The sequence below is a fragment of the Sinohyriopsis cumingii genome, chromosome 19 (genome assembly GCF_028554795.1).
Source record: "Sinohyriopsis cumingii isolate HCF-2022 chromosome 19, ASM2855479v2, whole genome shotgun sequence".
In the NCBI taxonomy this organism is placed as follows: Eukaryota; Metazoa; Mollusca; class Bivalvia; order Unionida; family Unionidae; genus Sinohyriopsis; species Sinohyriopsis cumingii.
Genome location: NC_142979.1, coordinates 19,991,340 through 20,015,207, shown reverse-complemented (window position 1 = coordinate 20,015,207; position 23,868 = coordinate 19,991,340). Strand labels below are relative to the sequence as shown.

General features: G+C 36.1%; 1 protein-coding gene across 3 annotated transcripts in view; it reads left to right on the top strand.

The window, feature by feature from the left end:
* LOC149775237 (fibrinogen-like protein 1) overlaps positions 1 to 23,868 on the top strand; it is a 70,562-nt gene that overhangs the window by 32,068 nt on the left and 14,626 nt on the right. For all 3 annotated transcript variants that reach the window (XM_089943882.1, XM_089943881.1, XM_089943883.1), the window contains exons 3-4: positions 21,311 to 21,430; positions 23,673 to 23,810. In XM_089943882.1, coding sequence (XP_089800008.1) covers positions 21,311 to 21,430; positions 23,673 to 23,810 — 258 coding nt within the window. The remainder of the gene's footprint in view (positions 1 to 21,310; positions 21,431 to 23,672; positions 23,811 to 23,868) is intronic.

Below are 23,868 nucleotides of genomic sequence, written 5' to 3'. Positions count from 1 at the left end.
AACAACACCCGTGTCTAAGGCAGGCATGGGCATCTTCCTCCAGATTGGGGGCGGGATAACTGATTTTTGAAGTCAAAACCTATGAAGTAAATGAACGGAAAAAAACAGGCCACTGAGCCCGGTAGCCGTATTTTTCCTATCCCTGGTCTTAGAGGATAATATTTCTTCATATAAAAAATAATATTTATATCCAGCATAAATGAAGCAAACAATCTGCGACTCAAACTTCGCAACCCCCAACTGAAAAAAAATATTAACATTAGAAGATTAAATCGCCATTTTATTGTTTGATGGCTGCCTTTTAACGTAACATACAATAATACGGACATGATCATCTGATACCAGTCAACGGAATGAGGATAGGTTAAACTTGTGTCTTTTACTCTCATGAGACAGAAAAGACAGGAAATTAAAATTGAACAATTCGATGAAATAAGCAAAACTGCAAAGTTAGATCAAGTTTGCGGCAATGGAAACATAATGACTTTGATTGTTGAAATCTTGTCCAGTGTGTATAATTCCTTACGAAGAGCTACTCTTCTTATGTCTAGCTAGATAGTTGTCCTTTAAAAATGTATCAGTTTGGGAAGTGTCACTGTTACCTCCGAGTCGCTTTCAAACAGTCGTTGATTCTCATCGGAAAGATACAACGAACTTCCAGTTGGTGCGTGTGATTTGGATTTTTAACGTAGCCTTAATAATTTTTAAGTCATATCGTTACAATGTCTGCAGTGTGGCAGTGTATGGTACTACCGGAGTGGTCTCTTCCAGTAGGTAAGCGTTAAAGACTAGTGCTTTTAGTGAGAGACTAGTGCTTTTAGTGTGAGACTAGTGATTTTAGTGTGAGACCAATACTTCTAGTGTGAAACCAATACTGAACATAATGACGTACTGCGTTCGTTAAAATGGCAATTACAGGCACTTATCAGCCGGAAGTCAAACTCCTGAGACCTTATCGTGTAAGATACAATTTTAGTCGGCCTCGTATCTTTCAACTTAATATTCCTTCAACATAAAGATAACTAAATGCTTTATATACGTATTTACTCAGCTTGATACAATTAGTATTTTTCGATAGTAACTAGTGCTTGATTTGTTTAACTTGGTACGATACCAGGAAAGAAAAATGTACTAATAGAAGAAAATTAGTCGATATTAGCTTAAATCACAGAAACTGTGGACCGGTATACAATCACGAAGTACGGGTACCTGCTAAAGCCAGTGGTACATCAGAATGAAATCCTCTCTGACAATTATGGACCGCTTCGGTGGCCTAGTGGTTAGAGCGTCTGTCTCGGATGCGGGAGGTCGCAGTTTCGAACCCCCGGCCGAGTCATAACAAAGACATAAAATTGGTACCTACAGCTGCCTCGCTAGGTGCTCAGCATTAGGAGGTTAGTGTTACGACTGATCGGCCTGGTGTCAGGATAATGTGACTGGGTGGGACATGATGCTATGTGTCTGCGGCATGATGCCCCAGTCCTCGACATCACTATAAACTGCCACACTGCAGACATCGGAGCGATATGACTGGAAAATTGTTAAGGCTATGTAAAAAGTCCAAATTACACACACGCGCGCGCAGACACACACACACACACACCATAATAAGATCTGGTCTAGGAGAGAAGCGACGAAGTGACTCACGAATTTGTGAGTACATACGTATTATGCATTTCACCCACTAAACGTATACATTGACGGATCAAATGACTTGGGATAACGCAGCTTCGTCAGGTTTAATACTCAGGTTTGATACCTGCGAAAGATAAGAAAGAAAAAATACACCGGTTATCTATTGAAATACAATGTAAAGATATCATTTACAGTGTCAGTTAATCAATGAGGGCAGTTATATGACCCAAAATTACTGGCACCCACGTGGGAAAATATGATAGCACCAGAATAAATTTTGAAACATACCGAGAGCTATCTAGCGAAAGTAAAAATTATGACTTTGCACTGTTGAGACGAAGTTAAAATTTCATAACAGTGCGGGGAGAAGTCTTGATATGTACATGTGCCAAAGAGGATAATGTATTGAATCTTAAGACAGTCCAAATGATGATTATGATGCAAAACAAATGATATGAAACGAGGGAGTGGTTGGCAGTAATCATCTAATCCTCCTCTTCCCTCCCTCCCCGACCCAACGCAATCCCCCTTTATAAGGCTATAAGGCTATTGTTAATACGATATGCCGATTGAATTTCATACGCCTGCAAGTTTAATCCAAAAATCTTCAGTTCTCACGCAAATATGGAAATTTGATACATTTCACAAGCATACTGGCTCGTCTTAGTAGCAAAGCTTTGATCTATGGACAAGCAGTTGGCTCATTGTTTTATGTGTGTGTGTGGCGGAGGGGGGGGGGGGGCAATACTGAAGAAATTCACACATGTGTGGAGGGTTCCCTATTTAGACGAGAGGTTACTCACTTAAACATTGCTGAATCATATGTGTGAATAATTTCCAATGTCTGCTAATTACTGTTTGCTTATTTTAGTAACTAGATCGATGGACATTTGTCACGAAAATCTAACCAACCATGCAGTCAAGAAAACTGCGTGTGTGGCAAATGGATAATTGTACATTAGCTTTGGAAGGCGTCTGAAAGAATGAATCCATTCATAAGCCACTACTACTACTACTACTACGTCTATAATCACCACCACCACTATTACTACTTCTTTTGCTGCTGCTACAGCTAGTCTTTATAATAATAATAATAATAATAACAACAACAACAACAACACCAATAATAATAATAATAATAATAATAACAATAATAATAATAATAGTTGTTGTTGTTTTGGGATAAACCCATTTCTCAGCGCAAGACAAACCTTGCATGGCAACTACTATTACTTCTTCTATGACCACTACCACTATTACTACTTCTTCTGCTACTGCTAGTCTTTATAATAATAATGATAATAATAATAATAATAGTTGTTGTGGCTTTGGGTTTAACCCATTTCTCAGCGCAAGACAAGCCTTGCATATAGACCAGTATAACTGGTGGAGGAAGATAGAAGGAGTAATATGTAATAACAGTAGTAGTAGTTATAAAAAAAAATTTAAAAAATACTGCTACTGTCAACGTTGCTATTACTAGACCTGCTAAAAGCACCACTACCACTCTTCACTACTAAATATTACTACAGGTGATTATTTTCTTCTTCTTCATCCTTCACCTGTGAATGTTACATCTACTACAAATCCAGTTAATACTAATGTTACAAAAACTACTATCACTATTACTGCTATTGATGCTACTACTACTACTGCCGCTGTCACTAGCACAAACGCTGGGTCACATCAGGTCGAACCAGTTAAAAGGTAAAGTTTCATGTCAACCTATTTTGGAAGTAAACTAGCAAGACGTAAGGAATAAAAGTATGGCGCGATAAATGGGTTTCGATAATAGAGCTACTTGCCTCACTGCACTCTATCTTAATCAAATTATCTATTATTGTACTGCTCATTTCAACCGGCTATTAATAATGTAGGGTCACGGTTCGTTTTACAGCAGGTACCCATCCACTCTCTTGCTTCCCAGTAAAATCCCATTTCTATTCTTAGGATTTGGGGGGAAGGGGTGTAGAAAAATCTTACAAATTTTGTGAGAGTGCTTCCAAATCAGTGAATGAGTTAGACCAGGGAGGCATGTTGGCCGTGATGTAACAAGGACTGGTGTGAAAGATCTGCAGAATCCTGGCTTCTCTTCAAGGCATCAATATGTTTATTTCGTGTCTTACATAACCCGCGTTGTAACGAGAACCTATTCAACTGTCAAAATGAGGGATTCTCAATTCCCAAAGTTTGCTGTGTTTGATGTCGGAATACTTCAGTTACTGTAAGGTCCATCCTCTGTACACACTGGAGAAGATTCGAGTTACAAGTAAAATTAAGCCTACCTGAATGTTTTTCACTTAAACAAAGTTAATTTTCCTTATCCTTTAAACCAAATGAGAGAGAGAGAGAGAGATTTCACAACAATTTGTCCATAATTTTTTGTGAGCTACAGTCATGTGAAAAATAAATCCATTGTTTGAATTTCCATCCCGATAACACATGCATGTGTATGATAAATGTGTTGACAGCAACTTTGTAGGGTTACCACGTCAGATTCGAGAAAAACTGGCAAAATAAAAGGTTCATAGGCAAGTAATTTATCCTGAAATATAAATTGTAAAATATTTTAATTAATTTCCGTATTAATTACGAATTCTTGTAAACATTATGTCTATTTATCTAAAGTAAGGTTGATTGTTTACAAATAAACTGTTCATGAATGCTACCGTATGTCATCGTGTAAAAGCACTCAAAGACCAAAGTCTGTCGTTGCATAATGTGCGGGTATTTCAGAATCTAAGCTGTTGAGTTCATTTAGGGGGAATGGCGATTTACTGCGAACAACCAATGGCTGTCGTAATTATATTATGAAAGACCAGTGGCCGACTGAGAGACATTCTCTCGAGTTAACAACACTATAGTCTGTTTGAAATGTACCTGTGACTGATTCCAGGTGTTTACGTGGACACTTTAACCTGCATCCTTTCAGGTTTAGAAGAGTGGAAATGATCGGCTATAGTTATTAATATGACTTATATCGATCTTACACTGTGCGAATGAATATCGTTTGGCAGCCAGCGTTTCAATACTTTCCATAATATATTGTGTTTTTTTCGCAGTAAATCACCGTTCTTTGTATAAATCATAACAGTCAGCGTAGACACTGGTTCATAATTCGCAGGCAGAACTTGGTTTTATTCATCCCGCCGTAGTTTCGCGTTTCAGGAACGAAAATCAACATCTAAAGCCAGCGAAAGCAATACGTTATTGTGTGGCGTAACTATTGGTACAGTTAACACATAACATTATTTAATAATGACCTCGTTTTCTGATCATTCCTCAGAATATTTCAGCCGCAATTGAGTAAAAGCCTGGATGATTCAGCTTTAGTTGAAAAGGATCGACCCGGTTACTTTATTAGCTGAGCAGAAGCGATGAGTTTGAGATTGCGCCAGTTATGCTGACTACCTTATCATTCGAATACACTTTGTTGTATTACTTGGAACTTATCAGATAAGTTTTCCATTAATTCTGACCCCCCGAATTTATCTGGTTTATCAAAAGCACCAGGCTCCGGTTTCACTAAAATTCATATAATTTCGGATTGAGATTTAGTTGGGTTTTTTTGTGCTTATGATACTTCAGACAGTACAAATGTTTTTGGTCAGAGGTATGTATTGTGGAGATGATACAAAATAGCCTTTTAGGTACATAATTTAGGACATGGAAACTTTCCATTATTAAAATAAATGAGATCAGGTATAACTCAAATATCAGGAAATCCTCACTATTTCCTCAGAGATAAGGCATAATTATGTGGTTCGTACGAAATGCTCTATGATAAGAATAACGTTACCAAACAAGCAATAAGAATATATTTCTAAACAATCGTAATTTGGTAAGTAATATTTTGAGAATTTTCGTGAATCCGAGACCGGTCACAATGTTACCAATATCTGTAAAACTCAGGTCTATACTTAAGACATTTAACTGGTCAGTTTGAAGTACAAACCGTAATTCTGCAGATGCAATCCAGGCAAGTAACCTATATAGATAAATCCTCCATGATCAAAGGATTTCATCTGGCAGGAGGGAAAGATAGTTATTATGGTCATCATTTGTGCATTTATTCAGTTGCGTATACTGTTATTTCAAGAATATATATATATATATATATATATATATATATATATATATATATATATATATATATATATATATATATATATATATATATATATTATAATTACTGATAGTGAAAAAATTAACGGTTAAATTTAATTTCACAATTGAACATATATACAAGTCAAAAGAAAGGTATACTTTAAAGAGAAACGTAAAGCATCTTGAATGTTTTTCTTCAATATTTGGTATGCATTCAGTTCTACGATATATTTGGAGCAGCTAACAGAACATGGTGCTCGATTTAACTACTTTCTTGCAATGATCACGTTGTTAACTGTATTCACATGCCTGTATCTACTAAACTATGAGGATAAACGACCGCTGGCTTTACTGAATCTGCCAATGCCGAGATCATGCTCTTGTTGAAAAGCAGGGCAAAGGAAAATCCGCTCCATTTCATACTTTTCTCACCACCACCATGACCCCAGCCATGCCAGGTAGCCACTATCTTTATTCGTAACCTCTTTCTAGTCGCCGAGCTAAATTTTGACAGATGATCTTATTGTTTCTGGCAATGTTACAAAACGAAAACAACAAACAGCTTGGCAAACCATTTCTGCGTTTCACCAGTGTTTGAAGTTCTTAGAAACACTTGTTTCCTGTACTTTTGCCAATGAGTCTTCGTTCAAGGCTAGTCTTGAGTTATATTGATAACATATCTCAAAGTTGTTGAGATGGGGAAATTAGCGGATCTTCAAAGTACCAATGGCTAATATCTCTTGTTGTAGAATAGATTGAAACAATATTATTAAATTAAATACGTTGGATCGTAGTTGTTGGTAACGGATCTGACCGAGAAAACTCTCTCTCACACACACACACACACACAAGCAAGTAGTTCCATTATCAAAACCCACATATCCCGCAATACTTCTTGATGATTTTTTTAATTTATGTTCTGCTAGTCCAATTCCTTATATAACACACACATTTTGTAGCTCAATCGAGTGTTGCATTGGACATTTGGAGGCCTATAAGCAGGTCAAGGTCCCTTGTCAATATTTTACAATTTCTTTTCTTTCTGCTTTATATCATAAAATTGTATTTCAGGTACAGGAATGAACCGTGGTATATTTATGCTTCTGATCTTGATGGCATCTCATACGTTTTTATCCGGATTTTATTCTCAATGTCAAGGTCATCTTTTATCTCTCTGGTTTTTCATATAAATCCATTTAAGACTGGGAGATGAAACTTGTATACTTCACATTTCTATCAACATATTTACAGGTATATCTTAATGCCATAGTCAGATTTCATTATTGTGAATGTGTTTGGCCTCGCCATGGATGACGGAGGACAAAACTTTACAGAAATTTGTTTGCGTATAAACGTACCAGGTTTTCCATACACGGTTTGTTATTTTTAAATTACAGCATGCAGTATCCTGTTTTCGATTGATCAGTCCACCAGTTTCGTCTAAAAGTGCTATAATTTTCTCGTTATGGTTTAACGCATCGAAGAAAATTAATTACTTGCACATCAGTGAGACTGATATATTTACTTAACTGGAACCAGAAGAAGACAGGATGAAATTCAGCTGGAATTTTTCCATTTTTTGAACGAGTTTAACATGGACGTAAAACCTGGTGATGACATTCGTTTGCCAGTCTTTATTTGTACAGAACAATACGCACCAGTGTTTATTTGCTTGACTGTAGCATCTTTCTCAAAGAACCATTATCTCATTCATAAAATAATAATTGATTTTCTTTACATTTTCTTTCCTATAAAAACATCCGTAGACGATTTGGTTGCAATGTGTTTATTAACAGCCATAATTCTTTACAAAAATAGCTGATTGCAAAGTCTTAAATGGGAATATCATGCATTTGTGATTTCTTGAGTATAAACTAGATGATTTTATATCTTGATTTTGGATATTTTTCAAAAAGCCATTGATAAAAAACTAATTTTAAATAGATAAGAGTTCTTTTTATTTTTTATAATGGGTAGTATATACCTTTAATTGAGTGGGCCCCGAGTGGTCTAAAGCGCTCGCCGTTACGGATCATTGCCATCTCACTTCTGTCTGCGTGGGTTCGAGTCTCGGATTCGGCCATTGTGGGTATGTGAGAAAACTTGCCAGTAGCTTCTCGTGGGTCGGTGGTTCTTGCCGGGGATTTCCCAGATTCTTCCTCCACCATTAATTCTGGCCGCTATGTATAGCATATCGTGTGCTGAAAAATGGCATTAAACCTTACAACAACAACAACAACCTTTAATTGAAATGGCTTGGTTGGGTGAGTGGCGTAAAACCAGACAAGACTGAAATGTTAACAAGAAAGATTATAAATGGAAGGCTTACTCCTTGAACTTACAAAAACGAAACAAAGTAGGATTCACCGAATATTGACTAATAAGCCTGAGCTAACCAAAACAGTGTACAGTATTTTAATATTCCGTTGATTTCAGTTTCTGGCATCCTTAAATGTGTTTACAGTTGTTCCACAAAGATCTCTGATATAGTCATTTTTCTAATAATGTGAAAGACGGGCATTGAGTTTAGTCCTGTAAACAAGTTTTCCATTAGTATTCACTTCTTCCATTATTTTTTTTAAAAACGGCGCGAGAAAATATTTCAGCAAATATTCATTCAGCTGTAGAGGCTTCCTCACTGCAATATTTGAAGGACTTCCTCACGACCTTTGACATGTGCATTTGCTAGTTGTTGCGGCAAATTAAAATTTAGATTCATGGAACAGGTTAGTCACAAGGTCAAAGGTTATTAACTCATCAGTCTCCTGATAATGCTTCAAGTGGTCACGGCCAGATTAAGGCGGGTGGGGTGACTTAAGAGAAAGGACCCTTATATATCGACAAATACACTCTGAAAATCGGTCTTCAAACTGTCCATTTTATGTGAATAATTAGTATAAAAGTTAAGTAATAAGTATTATTATAAGTATTAAACGATATGTGTGTGTGTGTGCGTGTGTGTGTGGTTTACTTAGACACGCGTAGCTTTATCCAGGGCAGCATGGGGCGCCTATACTGGGGACAGGTCCCACCCCCTGCATTCGACCCCGGTTTTGGTTAATAAATTACATCAATATCGACAAATTATGACAATAGGGGATTACGAACTAACAGAGCGTCTGGCAAAACGAATTTGTAAAATAGTTTGAACCAGTGCTCCAATTCAAATAAAAATATGCACGAATCACACATTAACATCGCTTGCTCGCACAACACAAATGTTCCAGATTAGACCAGATAGGTACAGTTTAAGTACAGAAATTAAAGCCAGGTCCGTTGCATGCACTAGAAGTAAGTCTTAGAAACGTCTTTCAAACTTATCAGCGTTACCCATCTTCAAATCATTTTGTAACAAACAAAATAATCTGACCAAATAAGCTGATCTGTACAATTTATGCGGGTCGCTTGATTCGTGAACTTCCTATGATCGCCATATTGGCCTTTGTAAGTAGACTGGTTCCCAAAGATAGGGCCTTTTTGATCGCATCACTCTGTCATATAATATAGGATCCAAAGGGACACAAACAACTTTCGAGGGATAACACTAACGAGCTGTATAGGAGTTATCGTCAATACCAGAAAAAGGAACTGTATTCTGATTTATAATCAAGGAGGTTTTAGAAAAGGACGAAGAATTTCAGTCTTTTTTTTATTGAGCAACCCTCACTGATAAATATGTCATTAATAATGTAAAGGAACTTTGTACCTAGCATTTGATGTGATGTGATTTTTATTTTTAACGTAGCTTTAACAATTTTTCAGTCATATCGCTACGATGTCTGCAATGTGGCAGTTTATAGTGATGTCTAGCACTGGGGCATCATGCCGCAGACATGTAGCATGATGTCCCACCCAGTGACATTATCCTGACACCAGGCCGACCAGTCCTAACACTAACCTCTAAATGCTGAACGCCAAACGAGGCAGCTGTTAGTACCATTTTTTAAGTCTCTGGTATGACTCGGCCGGGGATCGAACCCACGACCTCCCGCATCCGAGGCGGACGCTCTAACCACTAGACCACCGGAGCGGATACCTAGCATTTCGAGAAAGCCTTGGACACTGTATGGAAAAACGGATTACTGCTGAAAAGTACTGATGCTTGGCGTTGGTGCAACGCCTTGGATTGTGAATGGCACAAACGGATTATTCTTAATATTTGTCTTGCTTTCTGTGTGTGTGTCTGTGTGTCTGTGTGTGTGATGTTTAGCAACTTAATAATGAATACTTTTGAACATTAGACTTACTTACATTTCTAAAGAACAAAAAAAAGGTATACAATATTTATTTATTTATTTATTTATTTATTTATTTATTCCAGTGCAATAAGAACATTTTTCTTTCTTCAGGTGTAAACTACTCAGCCAGCCCCAATCTTATATGTTTTACCCCCTCCCCTGTTTTTGGAGATCAAGGTAGCACAAAGACTTGCAATCCGAGAAAATAGTGAGAAGATTGCAGACGCTGGATAAAATTCTCTGTCTGTGTAATATTTGCTTTAGTTTTATGAATACAGTGAGTAATCCCTAGATGATAATGGTGTCTGGTTCGCACTGGATGGCCGGCCATAAGCACACGTGCACTTGTAAACGTTTCTGCAAGAGGAAACGGATGGGGTGGGGCTACTGCCCAGACGGTTTAGAACTGTCTCTTTTGATCATAGTTCAGTCTAGATTTTGAAACAAGCCAGGACCATAAAGTACAGACTGTCCTATACACTTGTTCTGGTCCGCACTTAGGGTACAGTAACTAGGCATGGTTTTATTTTGTTTTGTTTTTCGGGGGGGGGGGGGGTGAGTTGGGGTACGTCAGCCTCCAAGAAAATATGGGCATATGAAAAAGAATAATTACAGTCTTTTCCACCACATTCTCTTAAAAAAACACCACGTGCCAGTATATGAGCCCAAACGTATCCCCAGATGGCGCCTTTACTTCTCTTTAATCGCATAAACGCATATAGTTTTTACGCAATTTTTCAAAGACCTTGCAAAACAGAAACTAGAAAAACTGTAGGGCTTGAATCAGCAGGTCCATCACAGTTGTTTTTAAATTATCGTCGTTTCTTCGTTAAAAAAATTCGACGAAAAATTGATTTCATTGACAACTTAAAATAAGGTTGACCCCGGCTTTTCTGGCAGTTTCGTTGTTCGCATTTCAGTTGTCGAAAGTACATACAGAACATTTTTAGATCTTAACTTCACATTTCATTTTAAACAATAAATTGTCCCAGTCCCAAGAAAAGTTTATTTTGATCACGTGCTTGCACAAGTCTTGTTTCTTAGCTAACTTGATAATGAAATTTCTGGCTATATGTAATAAATACATTTTATAATTGTCAAACATTCAAAATAGAATTTAATATGATCGAATGGAGTAACATGGGAAATAATCGATTTTTGTTTCACTGCTGTGTCTGAAAAGAATATCCCCCCCCCCCAGGTCGCCATTACCTTTTTATTGCGTATTAATTTTGAATGTGGTATAAATAATGCTGTATAGAAAGCTCATCTTTATTTGCTACATATGTAAACTTAATGTGGGGGGGTGTATTCCCACCCACTGTCCTTATTAACCTTATAATATTTATATCTTTTATTACCTTCACCAAAGAGAGCAGTCAGAAAATATTTCCTGTTGATGGGCTAGTGTGTATAGTGCATTAGCAGTTCATTTATAACTTGTCTTCACATGCCGGTCGAGTGGCGCCTTTCTCCTTCATGGTGTAAATTTGCACAAGCTTACAGTGTACATTTTTCCCCTTTTTTATCGGTCCATGAGTACATATTAAACTTTCTTTTACGTCATTTTTTTTCAACCATCTGTTTTGAGTTTATCTTCCTCGTTTAAGTCATGCATCTAATGCAAATCACGTGTTTACACAACAAATTTAAATGTATTCTAACCCAGTTTCCGTTCATCCGCACGCAATAGTGACTTCAATGTTGTTGCACTGAAATGTAATGTAAAATCCGTGTACGTGAACAAGATGTCTCTGTCCTCCTGCTTCACATATATGTAACTGAGGACCAAGATTCTGCAACGGTCATATAAAAAAAAAACTAAAATAAAATTTATAAAACCTCGCTCGGTATCCAAACTTACCTCTCTTTTCCCGATATTGAACTAATAAAATGTCAGGGTATCGCAACGGGATCACACGCGATTTTCCATTTCAGTATAAACAAGGACACACAAGTCAAACTCGCATTTGACCTTGAGACACGCAAATATATGTCCAATTAATGCAATATGTTAAGACACGTATGCCTTGATGCGTCTCGCAAATACGGCCATTTTAGTGCGTTGTGTCAATGCACGCGTGTCTTGGCATATCTTGCAAATACAGGGCCAGTACATTCGGTATGTCAAGACAGATGTGTCTTTGTCAACGGAGGTATTGCCAAGTGGTTTTTTTGTTTTGTCTTTGTTTTTGTTTATTAATTATTTTTATTTTTTGTTTAATTTATGATTGTGTGTTTGTTTCTTTGTTTTATTTTTCGGGGTTGGGGTTCTTTACTTTTTTCTTTCCATTTTATCTGACATATAAATCATATGGCCTGTTGTCCCCCCCTCCCCCAGCCGATTTTCGGAAGTGACGGTTGGGAGAACGTCAGACACCGAATCAAACGGTCGCGGGGTCGATACTAGCATGGGGCGGCTGCCTCGGTGTGTCCTTGGGGAATGGTACTTAGTTCTCATGGATGAGATAATCATTGATATATTAAAACTGCCGTTGAAACCAACAAAATGCAAAAACCGCCCATATTCCAGTCAAACACTTTAAAAATGTAAAAAGACCTCACTGATTGCATTTACTAATGTCTGCTTATTTTGAGACGATTCGCAGCAGCATCGTAAAAGCCCACAAAGCTTGGACTGGACCATGCATTGAGAAACATGAAGCACAATAGGATTGCATGTCATGTTGGCTAATTAAACTCCAAAACGCTTTAAAATTATGTTAGGATGAAGTTATCCCCTACACTGACACAAACATTTTTTTAACCTCATTAGGTTTTTAGCGATTCTCTAATAACAGCACGTTGAAGGCATACCATCAGGCGAATCATCTATAGTCAGAAATATAACTTTTGTGGTGGTTGAACCCTGCCTAAACCAAACTCATGTGAACTGATATCAGTGACTAGCAACATCCTATTAATCCCAGCATCTGTTGGTGGTGGGGTGGGGCGTAAACGCAGTGGTGGCCCAGAATTTCCCATAAAAATATTATTTTTTTTTCGTTTAGGGAGAGCCCAATAACTAATTTGTGCTTGGGTGGAGGGCAGAAGTTCTTTATATTCTGATGGATGTTATGCAAAGTAGTGTATTAGGTTTGATTGTTGTATTCCATAACAGTGTATTATCAAAACAGTGTCTGATCAAGACGTACCTAATGTGACTCTCCAAACACTTTGAGATATGTTCATGGCGGTTATCAACGGTAATCGCTTGGGTCACCCGACCCATATAGTTTACATCGCTACGCTGTGAAAAGTGGAATCTATACTCGGATACATTCAGTGTCGGAGGTGACTAGAACAGCCCGAATATACTCGGCCTTTTCCTTTAAACATTACAAAGAAACATCGGATATAATGTGTCTCTATTCAGAACAATATTCTGAACTACTTTCATTCACATGGAACAATATGGCGGTGGAAAGAGACAAAGTCACAATCGGAATGATCCCGACTTTTGTTGTTGTAACACATGGGGTGCACTCCGCCCGAGGCGAATCACCAAACACAGTATTCCTGCAACTACTGTCAAAGTTATTTCACGGACTAACGGAAATGGCCGAGCAATTTCCGGTCGAGAGTAGAACTTTTATCTCCAATAACTTAAACCAATTATGAAAAACATACATCCTACTAGCTGTCGCTGTCTAAATGATGCAAAACTTGTTAGCGAATATGAATATATGGTGAAAGTTATATTGCTTGTCAGATTCAATCAGTATTGTGATTTACAATATTTTCATCAGTTTCTTTTCTTTGGTACAATGTTAGAAGACTAAGATTTAATTACTCTTTGTTCTTCTCGAACCATACTGTGCTTGTTTTGACTGTGTAAACGAACCGCAGAAACTGAGAAAACGTAACCCGCAACTTTGTTTCTGATTGGTCCGTTCGGAATAGGGAATCTACTATTCCATCTGTCTGCCATAATTGACCACATGACCCGTGCGGGAGTTAGGCTGTTTATTGCCATATTTGCTGCATTAAATATGGGTTTTAAGTGCAAACGGACATTGAATGAAGCTGTTTGTGACTGATTTAACTTGGAGAAACACAGAGCCGGGCATTGTAATCTCTTTCTAAAGCGAAACAGCTTAAAATATTGCTTGAAAATCTTAGTTCATAGAGTTCGGCTTCTAATGGGACCGTTTATCGTTTGAAAGTTCGTGAAGTGTTCGCCGACTTGAGCACCCCGATGGCAGCTGAACGTCTATATACGACACATTAATTGATTGTATTAGCATTGCTTAGTAAAATTGCATTTCGTAACACTCTGGTTTAAACATATTGTAATGCTTATATCAAGCAAGAAAATTTGACACGAGTTCTTACACCTTCGTCCAGCGTCGAAGACTCTAATTTTCGGCTAGAAAATTCAAATGCGTTCATGTTACACGCATAGTCCACTAATAAAATTAGCACAAGTTGGAACTTAAAATCAAAATCGAAACCTTAGGGTACTTTGGGTGTTTATTGTGGAACTATATTGCAGGATTCCATTTCTGCGCTGGTGTACTTTTGGTCCAGAAACCAGTGCCATAAAATCAGCACCAAGATCAAAATTTCAAAGCTTTGTTTTTGACGGCTTAAACATCATACCTAATATCAGTTTCGAAATTACATATTTAGTGAGAAAAATGATGAGATTTGAGAAAGCAGTTTGTCAAAAGCAGGAATGGAGGTTGTGATTTGATTTGTGTTTCTTTTGGACGTTTGGGATTTCAAAGTGCAAATGTATCATATGGGATTCATTAGCTGGGAGTGTGAGGGTCATAAACAATTATTTAGCAAACCGCAAGTGGATTGTTTTCTTCTGGAAAAGATGAATATGCTTCCTAATGAAATACAACTGCTGTCCAAAAAGAACCCCATTATCGCTTAGCTTTTGACGGCACGTGAACAAGATTTTACTGGACTCTGGTAATCGTCTTACCTAATTCTAAGAAAGCTTGACCGAAACCAACAATGTGGTGGGGTCAAGGAGAGGACTTCGTATGGGTAATTACCGTTCGGCGGCACTAATTATCTGACGTTGCTGATAATTTACGTCTTTTATCAAGACACTGAAACAATATCAGCAGATTTTCTAACATTTTCTTTCTCACGAGAGTTAGCTGTACAGTTTTTGATTTTTTAGGTGGGTTAGATTAGATACTTGCCTACAGGCAAATGTAATTCAGTGATTTCCGGAGATTAAGTTTTTGAGGTCATTGCACTTTTGAATATTTATGACCATCAGTTAATCCATGTTAACCAACCAAAACAACCGACCAACTAGCCATTCTGCCTGCCTACTTGTCTACACACACACACACACACACACACACACACACACACACCTACCTACCTACCTACATACATACATACATACATGCATACATACAGGCCTAAAATACGAAAATAATCTTTCTTCCAACTCGATTCACATGAAGAGCCATCGATGGACGTTCGCTTTTGATCTGCGAGTATTTGGTAATTAACGAGCTCTGTTGAGAAATACGAGCGAGTTGATGATCACACTTAGCAAGAACGTGTAACCAAAATTGCAAAGATTTACATCAGACACGAAATACGAGCGAGTTGATGATCACACTTAGCAAGAACGTGTAACCAAAATTGCAAAGTTTTACATCAGACACGAAGCCCAAAATTGCAACACAGTAAGAATACGTCTCAGTTTTTACCTGGTTATATGATTCACCAGTCTTGATGTCTTGATAGGTACTTAAAATTGGCTTATTTCTGGAATAAAATTTGTTATGCCAACGTACTTCAAAACTAATTGGAGAAATAATTCTGAAAAGTTTAAATGGTAATCATAGGCTGACAAAACTGATTGATAAAAAGCAGGAAGTTATTTTTGTTAGGCTTCTATCGCTTACCTAAAACGAAACAGTTTGTAATTTGTGACTCTTTAATTTGTCATGGTACATACCAGTACAATTACGGTTGAATTTTAGTAGTTATTTTATGACTTTCTCTATAAAGAGAATCCATATTCTGTGCTGGTGTCCATTAACCATAACCAGTTCACTTACAGAACAAAATGTAATTGCAAAAGCTGTTGAATATGTATTATCTAAATTAAACAGTTGCTATCAAAAGTCGACTTTTTGTTTTAAGAAAAAATAAACTCTGGCCTTAAAATAAGGGCACACGTGGTCTGTGTGTAACTGACGTTAGAGCTAATACAAGAATGCATACAGTACATGTTTAATTTACTTTACACGTATTACAGGGGTTTGTAGTCGATGTGTAATTGACTTGAAGCTTAATACAAGAGTGCATGTAGTCTATGTGTAATTATGACGTTAGACCTAATACAAGAGTGCATGTAGTCTATGTGTAATTGTGACGTTACACTAATACAAGAGTGCATGTAGTCTATGTGTAATTTTGATGTTAGACCTAATATAAGAATGCATACAGTCTATGTGTGTAATTGACTTTAGACATAATACAAGAGTGCATGTAGTCTATGTGTAATTGTGACGTTAGACCTAGTACAAGAGTGCATGTAGTCTATGTGTAATTTTGATGTTAGACCTAATATAAGAATGCATACAGTCTATGTGTGTAATTAACTTTAGACTTAATACAAGTATGCATGTCGTCTATGTGTATAATTGACTTTAGATTTAATTAAAGATTGCACGTAGTTTATGCGTAATTAAATTTAGACTTAATACAAGAGTGCACGTAGTCTAAGTGCAGTTGGCTTTAGACTTTATACAATAGTGTACGTAGTCTATGTGTACTTGAAACTTAATACAAGAGTGTTTGTAGTATATTGGTAGACTAGTTAACGTTAGGCCTAATATAAGAGTGCATGTAGTCTATGTGTAATTGTGACGTTAGACCTAATACAAGAGTGCATGTAGTCTATGTGTAATTGTGACGTTAGACCTAATACAAGAGTGCATGTAGTCTATGTGTAATTTTGATGTTAGACCTAATATAAGAATGCATACAGTCTATGTGTGTAATTGACTTTAGACTTAATACAAGTATGCATGTCGTCTATGTGTATAATTGACTTTAGATTTAATTAAAGATTGCAAGTAGTTTATGCGTAATTAAATTTAGACTTAATACAAGAGTGCACGTAGTCTAAGTGCAGTTGGCTTTAGACTTAATACAACAGTGTACGTAGTCTGTGTAATTGACTTGAAACTTAATACAAGAGTGTTTTTAGTATACTGTAGACTAGTTAACTTTAGGCCTTATATAAGAGTGCGTGTTGTCTATGTGTAATTGTGACGTTAGGCCTAATACAAGAGTGCGTGTTGTCTATGTGTAATTGTGACGTTAGGCCTAATACAAGAGTGCATATTGCACATTTGAAATTGACTTTAGATTTGATACAAGAGTGTACGTAGTCTATGTGCAAGTGACTTGAATTTAATACAGTAGTGTTTGTAGTATATGTGTAATTTACGTTAGACTTAATACAAGTATGCATATTGTCCATATGTAATTGACTTCAGACTTGATACAAGAGTTTGTAATTGACTAGATAGTTTGTAGTCGATATGTAATTGACGTTCGATCTCTAATTTTTCGAAATTTATACTTACTTTATACAGTCTATATTTATGGTAATAAACTATCCTGCCATATAGGCATGAACGTATTTACATACCACAGAAAATACTGATGGATATGTACATCACATATAATTCAGATACATTTGCATACTTAGAAAATACAATAGTATACCAATAAATTACGTAAACTTCACGGACTGAACTACACTCATAAACACCGACTACGCACATATAGCTTGGCACGCAATGTAGAAACACTCGACACAAAACAATTGTTCACGTGGTCTTTGCGTATTATATATATATATATATATATATATATATATATATATATATATATATATATATATATATATATATATATATATATATGAATTCTATTACTTTAATAAATAATAAATAAAATATAAAATCTTCCTATTGTTTTTGGTAAAGCAAGAACTTCCTTTTATTATTAACATCCTATCAAATTATTGCATAGCCTTCAGACATTGTTGTACAAAGGTGAGATAGACACATTTATGTTTGTCTGGAGAAATACACGTGTCGATCAGCCTGTCTGCTACAGCAGGTAAAGTTATCACCACGCCTGTAGTCCATGAGCAAATGCTTCACGGGAAAAATCGTTCTACAACCACCGTGAAGTACCTGATCCTGATCAGACAATTTACGTTTCAAGAGAGGGAGAACATAAAAGCCAGTATTTAGATGCTACCGTGCCCTTTTCATAGATAAACATTTCCAGATGCAGGGAAAGTGTTCCATTGTGACTACATAAGACTTTTCCTAGTTCTTGGGTTCATTAGGTGTACACTACTTCTAAGAAAATTACACGTCAACAATCCAAACTAGATACTTTTTAAGGTTCATCAAAGCTTTGGAGACGTTTGGATTTCGGAATAATTGATTGAAATGCCTGCAAATAATGCTGCATTATTAAATTCATCTCATATATATATATATATATATATATATATATATATATATATATATATATATATATATATATATATATATATATATATATATATATAAACTTAGTCTACAATTTAATTTCAAATGGGTGATAAAGTGACATCTAAAACTGATGGATTCGTCTGTAAGAGTTAAATGAAGCCACACATTTTATAATGCAAAAACCAACACATAATCAGCATAATTCTTGATGTTAGCATTGTGTCACATAATCAGCACAATTATTGATGTTAGCATTGTGTCACACATAATCAGCATAATTATTGATGTTAGCATTGTGTTATTGATGTTAGCATTGTGTCACACATAATCAGCATAATTATTGATGTTAGCATTGTGTCACACATAATCAGCATAATTATTGATGTTAGCATTGTGTCACACATCATCAGCATAATTATTGATGTTAGCATTGTGTCACATATTATGAGCACAATTAATGATGCTAGCATTATCACACAATCGATGCATTTATTGATGTTAGCATTATGTCACACATAATCACTGCAAAATTATTAATGCTAGCATTGTCACACATAATCATTGTAATTATTGATGTTAGCATTTTGTCACATAATTATTGCAATTATTGATGCTAGCATTGTGTCACACATAATCATTGTAATTATTGATGTTAACATTGCGTCACACATAATCATTGGAATTATTGATGTTAGCATTGTGTCACAAATAATCATTTGAATTATTGATGTTAGCATTGTGTCACAAATAATCATTTGAATTATTGATGTTAGCATTGTGTCACACATAATCATTGTAATTATTGATGTTAGCATTGTGTCAAACATAATGAGTAAAAACTTTAAACAAAAATAGGATTGAACGAATATGGAAGATCTGTCTGAAATTTCCTCCTTTAAGATTATTATATTGAGATGTCGTCTTCAAATTAACAAGCATGCCTGGGAAGCATGAATGAATAATATTATTGCTTAGTTTTGGGGTAAATAATATTTTCTTTCATTATTTCATTATCGCGTTAGTATGTCGTATGTCGTTAGCTAGATTTCGTTTGGTAAATAGTCTTTAATTATTCAGCGTTTGTTTCTATATCAAAACTTTAGGTACTCCTTCATATTTCAGACTAATTATGTAATTAACAGATTTTATTAATCTGACAAATCTGTTGCGCTATCACAAACGAAAGGATCGAAAACAAGTGGACTCGGAAAAACAATTCGCGTCTTTAAAAAACCTAATCTAAAGAAAGCACTATTTTGAAAAGAGTATATACTTACCTGCTCTTTGTTATACATTGTCCTGTGTTAATTAGAGTGTGCTTCATAATATTTTGACATTTTGATGGATAAATGCATATTTAACTTATTCCTGGATCAGAGAGATTTAGGCTATTATACCGTATAAGTGGCTAGGGCTACACTGGGAAAACTAATAGTCTGGTAGTCAAGGAAAATAGTGCATGTTTTTACATTTTATTTCATAAAATGTTCCAGATAGTTTTCCCGCAAAGGCAAAATCATTAAGACTACCTTTCTCTTCAAAATGAGGGATGATTGTTGTGTACGAGAATCTTTCATTTTAAATTGAGAGATGATTGTTCTGTACATGTATTTTTCGTTTGAAATTGAGAGCTGGTTGTAGTGTATATGTATCTTTCATTTAAACTGAGAGATTATTCTTATGTACACGTATATTTCGTTTAAAACTGAGATGAATGTAGTGTAGTGTATCTTTCATTTAGGCTGAGAGATGATTGTAGTGTAGTGTATCTTTCATTTAAGCTGAGAGATGATTGTATTGTAGTGTATCTTTCATTTAAGCTGAGAGATGATTGTAGTGTATGTGTAGTGAGCAGATAAGTAAGATAATATATTAAAATTATATACACGACAATAGTTTGCAGGCATTTTGCTGGTGATGATGATGCTGACGATGATGATGATGGCCCTTAGTTTGAATCAATATGGTTGGCAAACGTCAACTTCAACTGAAATAAAATTCTCTAACCTTGAACGCCATTCTTGTTATCCCCACGCTTTATAAGAAAAACGTGTTATTGTAGTACCCTCCATATGTGCGTCTGTCTGTCCGTTATCACATCACTTCCTAAATAGCTGTGTTGAAATTTACGAAACGTTCTAGTTATAATACATGTGATGGGGGAGTCAACCTGGATCCCACCACAGGGATCTGAAGGTCAGGTGTAGAACGTTTTCAGTTACAATTACATTGTCAGATATTTTCTGACCAAGCTTCATATATGGACCATAACAGGAAGATATACTGTGTACGACTGACTTTGCCTTATGACGCATTGGTTACTGTCTTGTGGCAGGGTGAGTAAGGGCTATTGGGGGTTGGGCTATTCAGTGAAACGCGTTGGGATTTGCAATGGGTGCCATTAACAGTATTAGTTTTAGTATGTGTTATTGATAATATGCGATATGTATTAAATAGGTGAAAGCCTAAGGGCAAAGTACTCTGTAACCTCATCTAACTTTATTTTAATGTACTTTCTTTTAATTTGTATTGATATCATACAATATTCTAATTACTTAACACATATGCATTATGTTTATTGTGTGAAGAATAGAGATCTCTAAGGAAGTCAAATACCTAATGACTGGAAGAATGATACGTTTGTACTAGTTCCATTTATATAATGTATTTCAGTCCTCATAATTTTGTCATAAACGATTTCCATGGCAAGACGACGTCAATGACAGTCAGTCGGTCATGTGCTCTTGAAATATTTTCACTCAAAGGCATACATTTGGACAAGAAAGTTCTATTTATATAGTTTTTCTTTCCTTGTTGTTTCAGACTGCCAAGAGGTGTACTTGAACCGTGGGATGCAGTTTCTCGGAGATTATTACATAATCGTCAAACCAACTGGAGCTACGAAACCGTTCAAAGTGCTCTGCAAAATTTTCAATCACTCAGGTAACAGAAAACGTGTTCTTGTTTTCTTCCTTTCTGTTTGCATAAAATGCTTCGAATTCGACTTCACTAAAAGCCGAATAAAAATGACGATTTACTTCGAAAACAATAATAAACGTATTTTTTTAACTGTATTTTGGTCTTCGTTTAATTTCATTATAGCAATATGTATGCATGCATGTATTGCCTTTTAACGTCATGCCATCACAATAATGGCTATGTGGCGCAGATTAAAGGCAAGGTGCAGTGTATGGTTATCGTCAGTTGGTATGTTGCAGAGTAAATAAAATAGAAACATATAAACACATGTCAAAGAAATTACATCTTAATCTGATACAGTACTCTTCGCTATCCTGCACGCAGTCATTTCATGGTAATGCAGAGTTTAGCATTCTGACTATTCGTAATTACAATTAATTCTTCTCGAACGTACTCAGTAATGTGATAATTTCTTCAAGGTATGTGATCATTATCGAAGGTTATATGACTGGAATTAGCAACCATGCATCGTGGGTGTATGGAGGGATACTAAGCTGCTTACGTATTCTCTTTACTGTGTGAGTCACTTGTACATTCCACTTTTCCATCGAGATACGCCTCATGAAAACATAACAGCTTTCTTCTTCCAAAATCTAGTACGTTTTTATGTCGTAATTAATCTGCTGAAATATATTTCGTGAAAATATAAGATGCACTAGTTCTGACACAAAATGCACTTAGCATTAACTATGAAAAAGTGCCTCCTTTTTGGCATGTAGTCGTTTGTGGAATGTAAAGGTCAAACAAGAAGATAATGTTCGGAATGAAAAATTGTCATACTCTTTCTGGTACTATGTGTAGACTACAATATATATTTCACAGATACATTTTTTTTTCCAACAGAATTCTCGACATGTACAGCTAAAATTAATGACGAGCATTTGTCCAAAATCAGTGACTGGATTACCTCCCTTGAGCAAGGCTCTGATATCCGTAATGGCCATCAGAACATTTTCGGCTTCTCCGTCAAGTCGAGAAAGAAAACTCGGATAATTCGCCGCCATTTAGAACACTATTTAGAACTACTTTTGTTTAAACTGCTAAATATAGCGACAGAAGAAGAAAAGGTGACAACTGAAGTATTGCCGGCCTTTTATGTCGCTACATTATTGGTAGAGCTCTCCGCCTGAGACGATTCACCAGTCAAATCAAGATCACCGATTGGAATATTGCTCGGCCATTTCCGTCAAGCCTTGAAATGTCATCGGAAGTACTTGTAATGATGGACATCAGTTTGATGTGTTGGTGATTCGCCTCTGGCGGAGTGCACCACATGTGCTACGACAGCTAAATACGATATTGTTCCGATTGTGAATTGGTCTCTTTCCGTTGCGATATTGTTATATGTGAACGAAATTAGTTCAGTATATAGTTATCAATGGCGACGAATTACATCCGAGATTTATTTCTCAACCTGACTGAAATGGTCAAGCGATGTTCGGATCGCAAATGAATGCGTATTCCTTCTTCTGCATCTGAAGTTATTTCTCGATCTGACCGGAAATGGCCGAGCGATGTTCTGATCGGTGCAGTGTGAGACGTCAATCTAGAATGAGCAGACCGGCTACAGATGTAAACGTGTATCGATTGAACGGTCATTTCAAATAAATATGATGAAGTTTGTGCAATATATAGTTACAAATTGTTATGAAATGATTTAAAAATGGATATTGGTGTGTTTGGCTTAAAATAATTTAAAATTAATACACATTTGTCAATAGTTGGATCGGTTATTGGCCCCAAAATATGGCCAGCGATTTACATGTGAATATTTTGCCTTTAGTTGACGTTATTCTTTTGAAAACCAAGAAAGATGAAGTAATTTTATTTTCAAAACAGTTTAAAATTTACAACAACAAAAACCAAACAAAAACACAAACACAAACCAAAACAACAAAAATTTGCGTTATCTTTGTTAGAAACATGTGTAGTATTCCATTCCATACAGTTGTATATTTCTTTTACACATAATTTAAAAAGTATATTAAAAATCACAAGGGCTATAATATATGCCTTTATTGACAACAACAAGACTTACAAAAGTATTATACGTGTAAGCCATCATCGTTAAAAAGCAGTTACCATAATAGCAATATCCCATTTGCATCCGTTGATAGATTGTTAATGGTGCATTTTTCTTGCACAGAAAAAGGGGTCGCGGGCTGTTCTGACGCATACACATCCTCTCTCTCCTACTTTTTTTTAGGCTGGACGGTGATTCAGCGTAGAATGGACGGATCTGTGAATTTCTACCGGAACTGGCAGGATTACAAGACGGGATTTGGCAATCTAGCGGGCGAATTTTGGCTGGGCAATGACAATATATATTACCTGACCAATCAAGGTGAGGCTGCTTGCAAGTACAACAGTAATGTAACGTTATTCACACACAAAAAAGACTA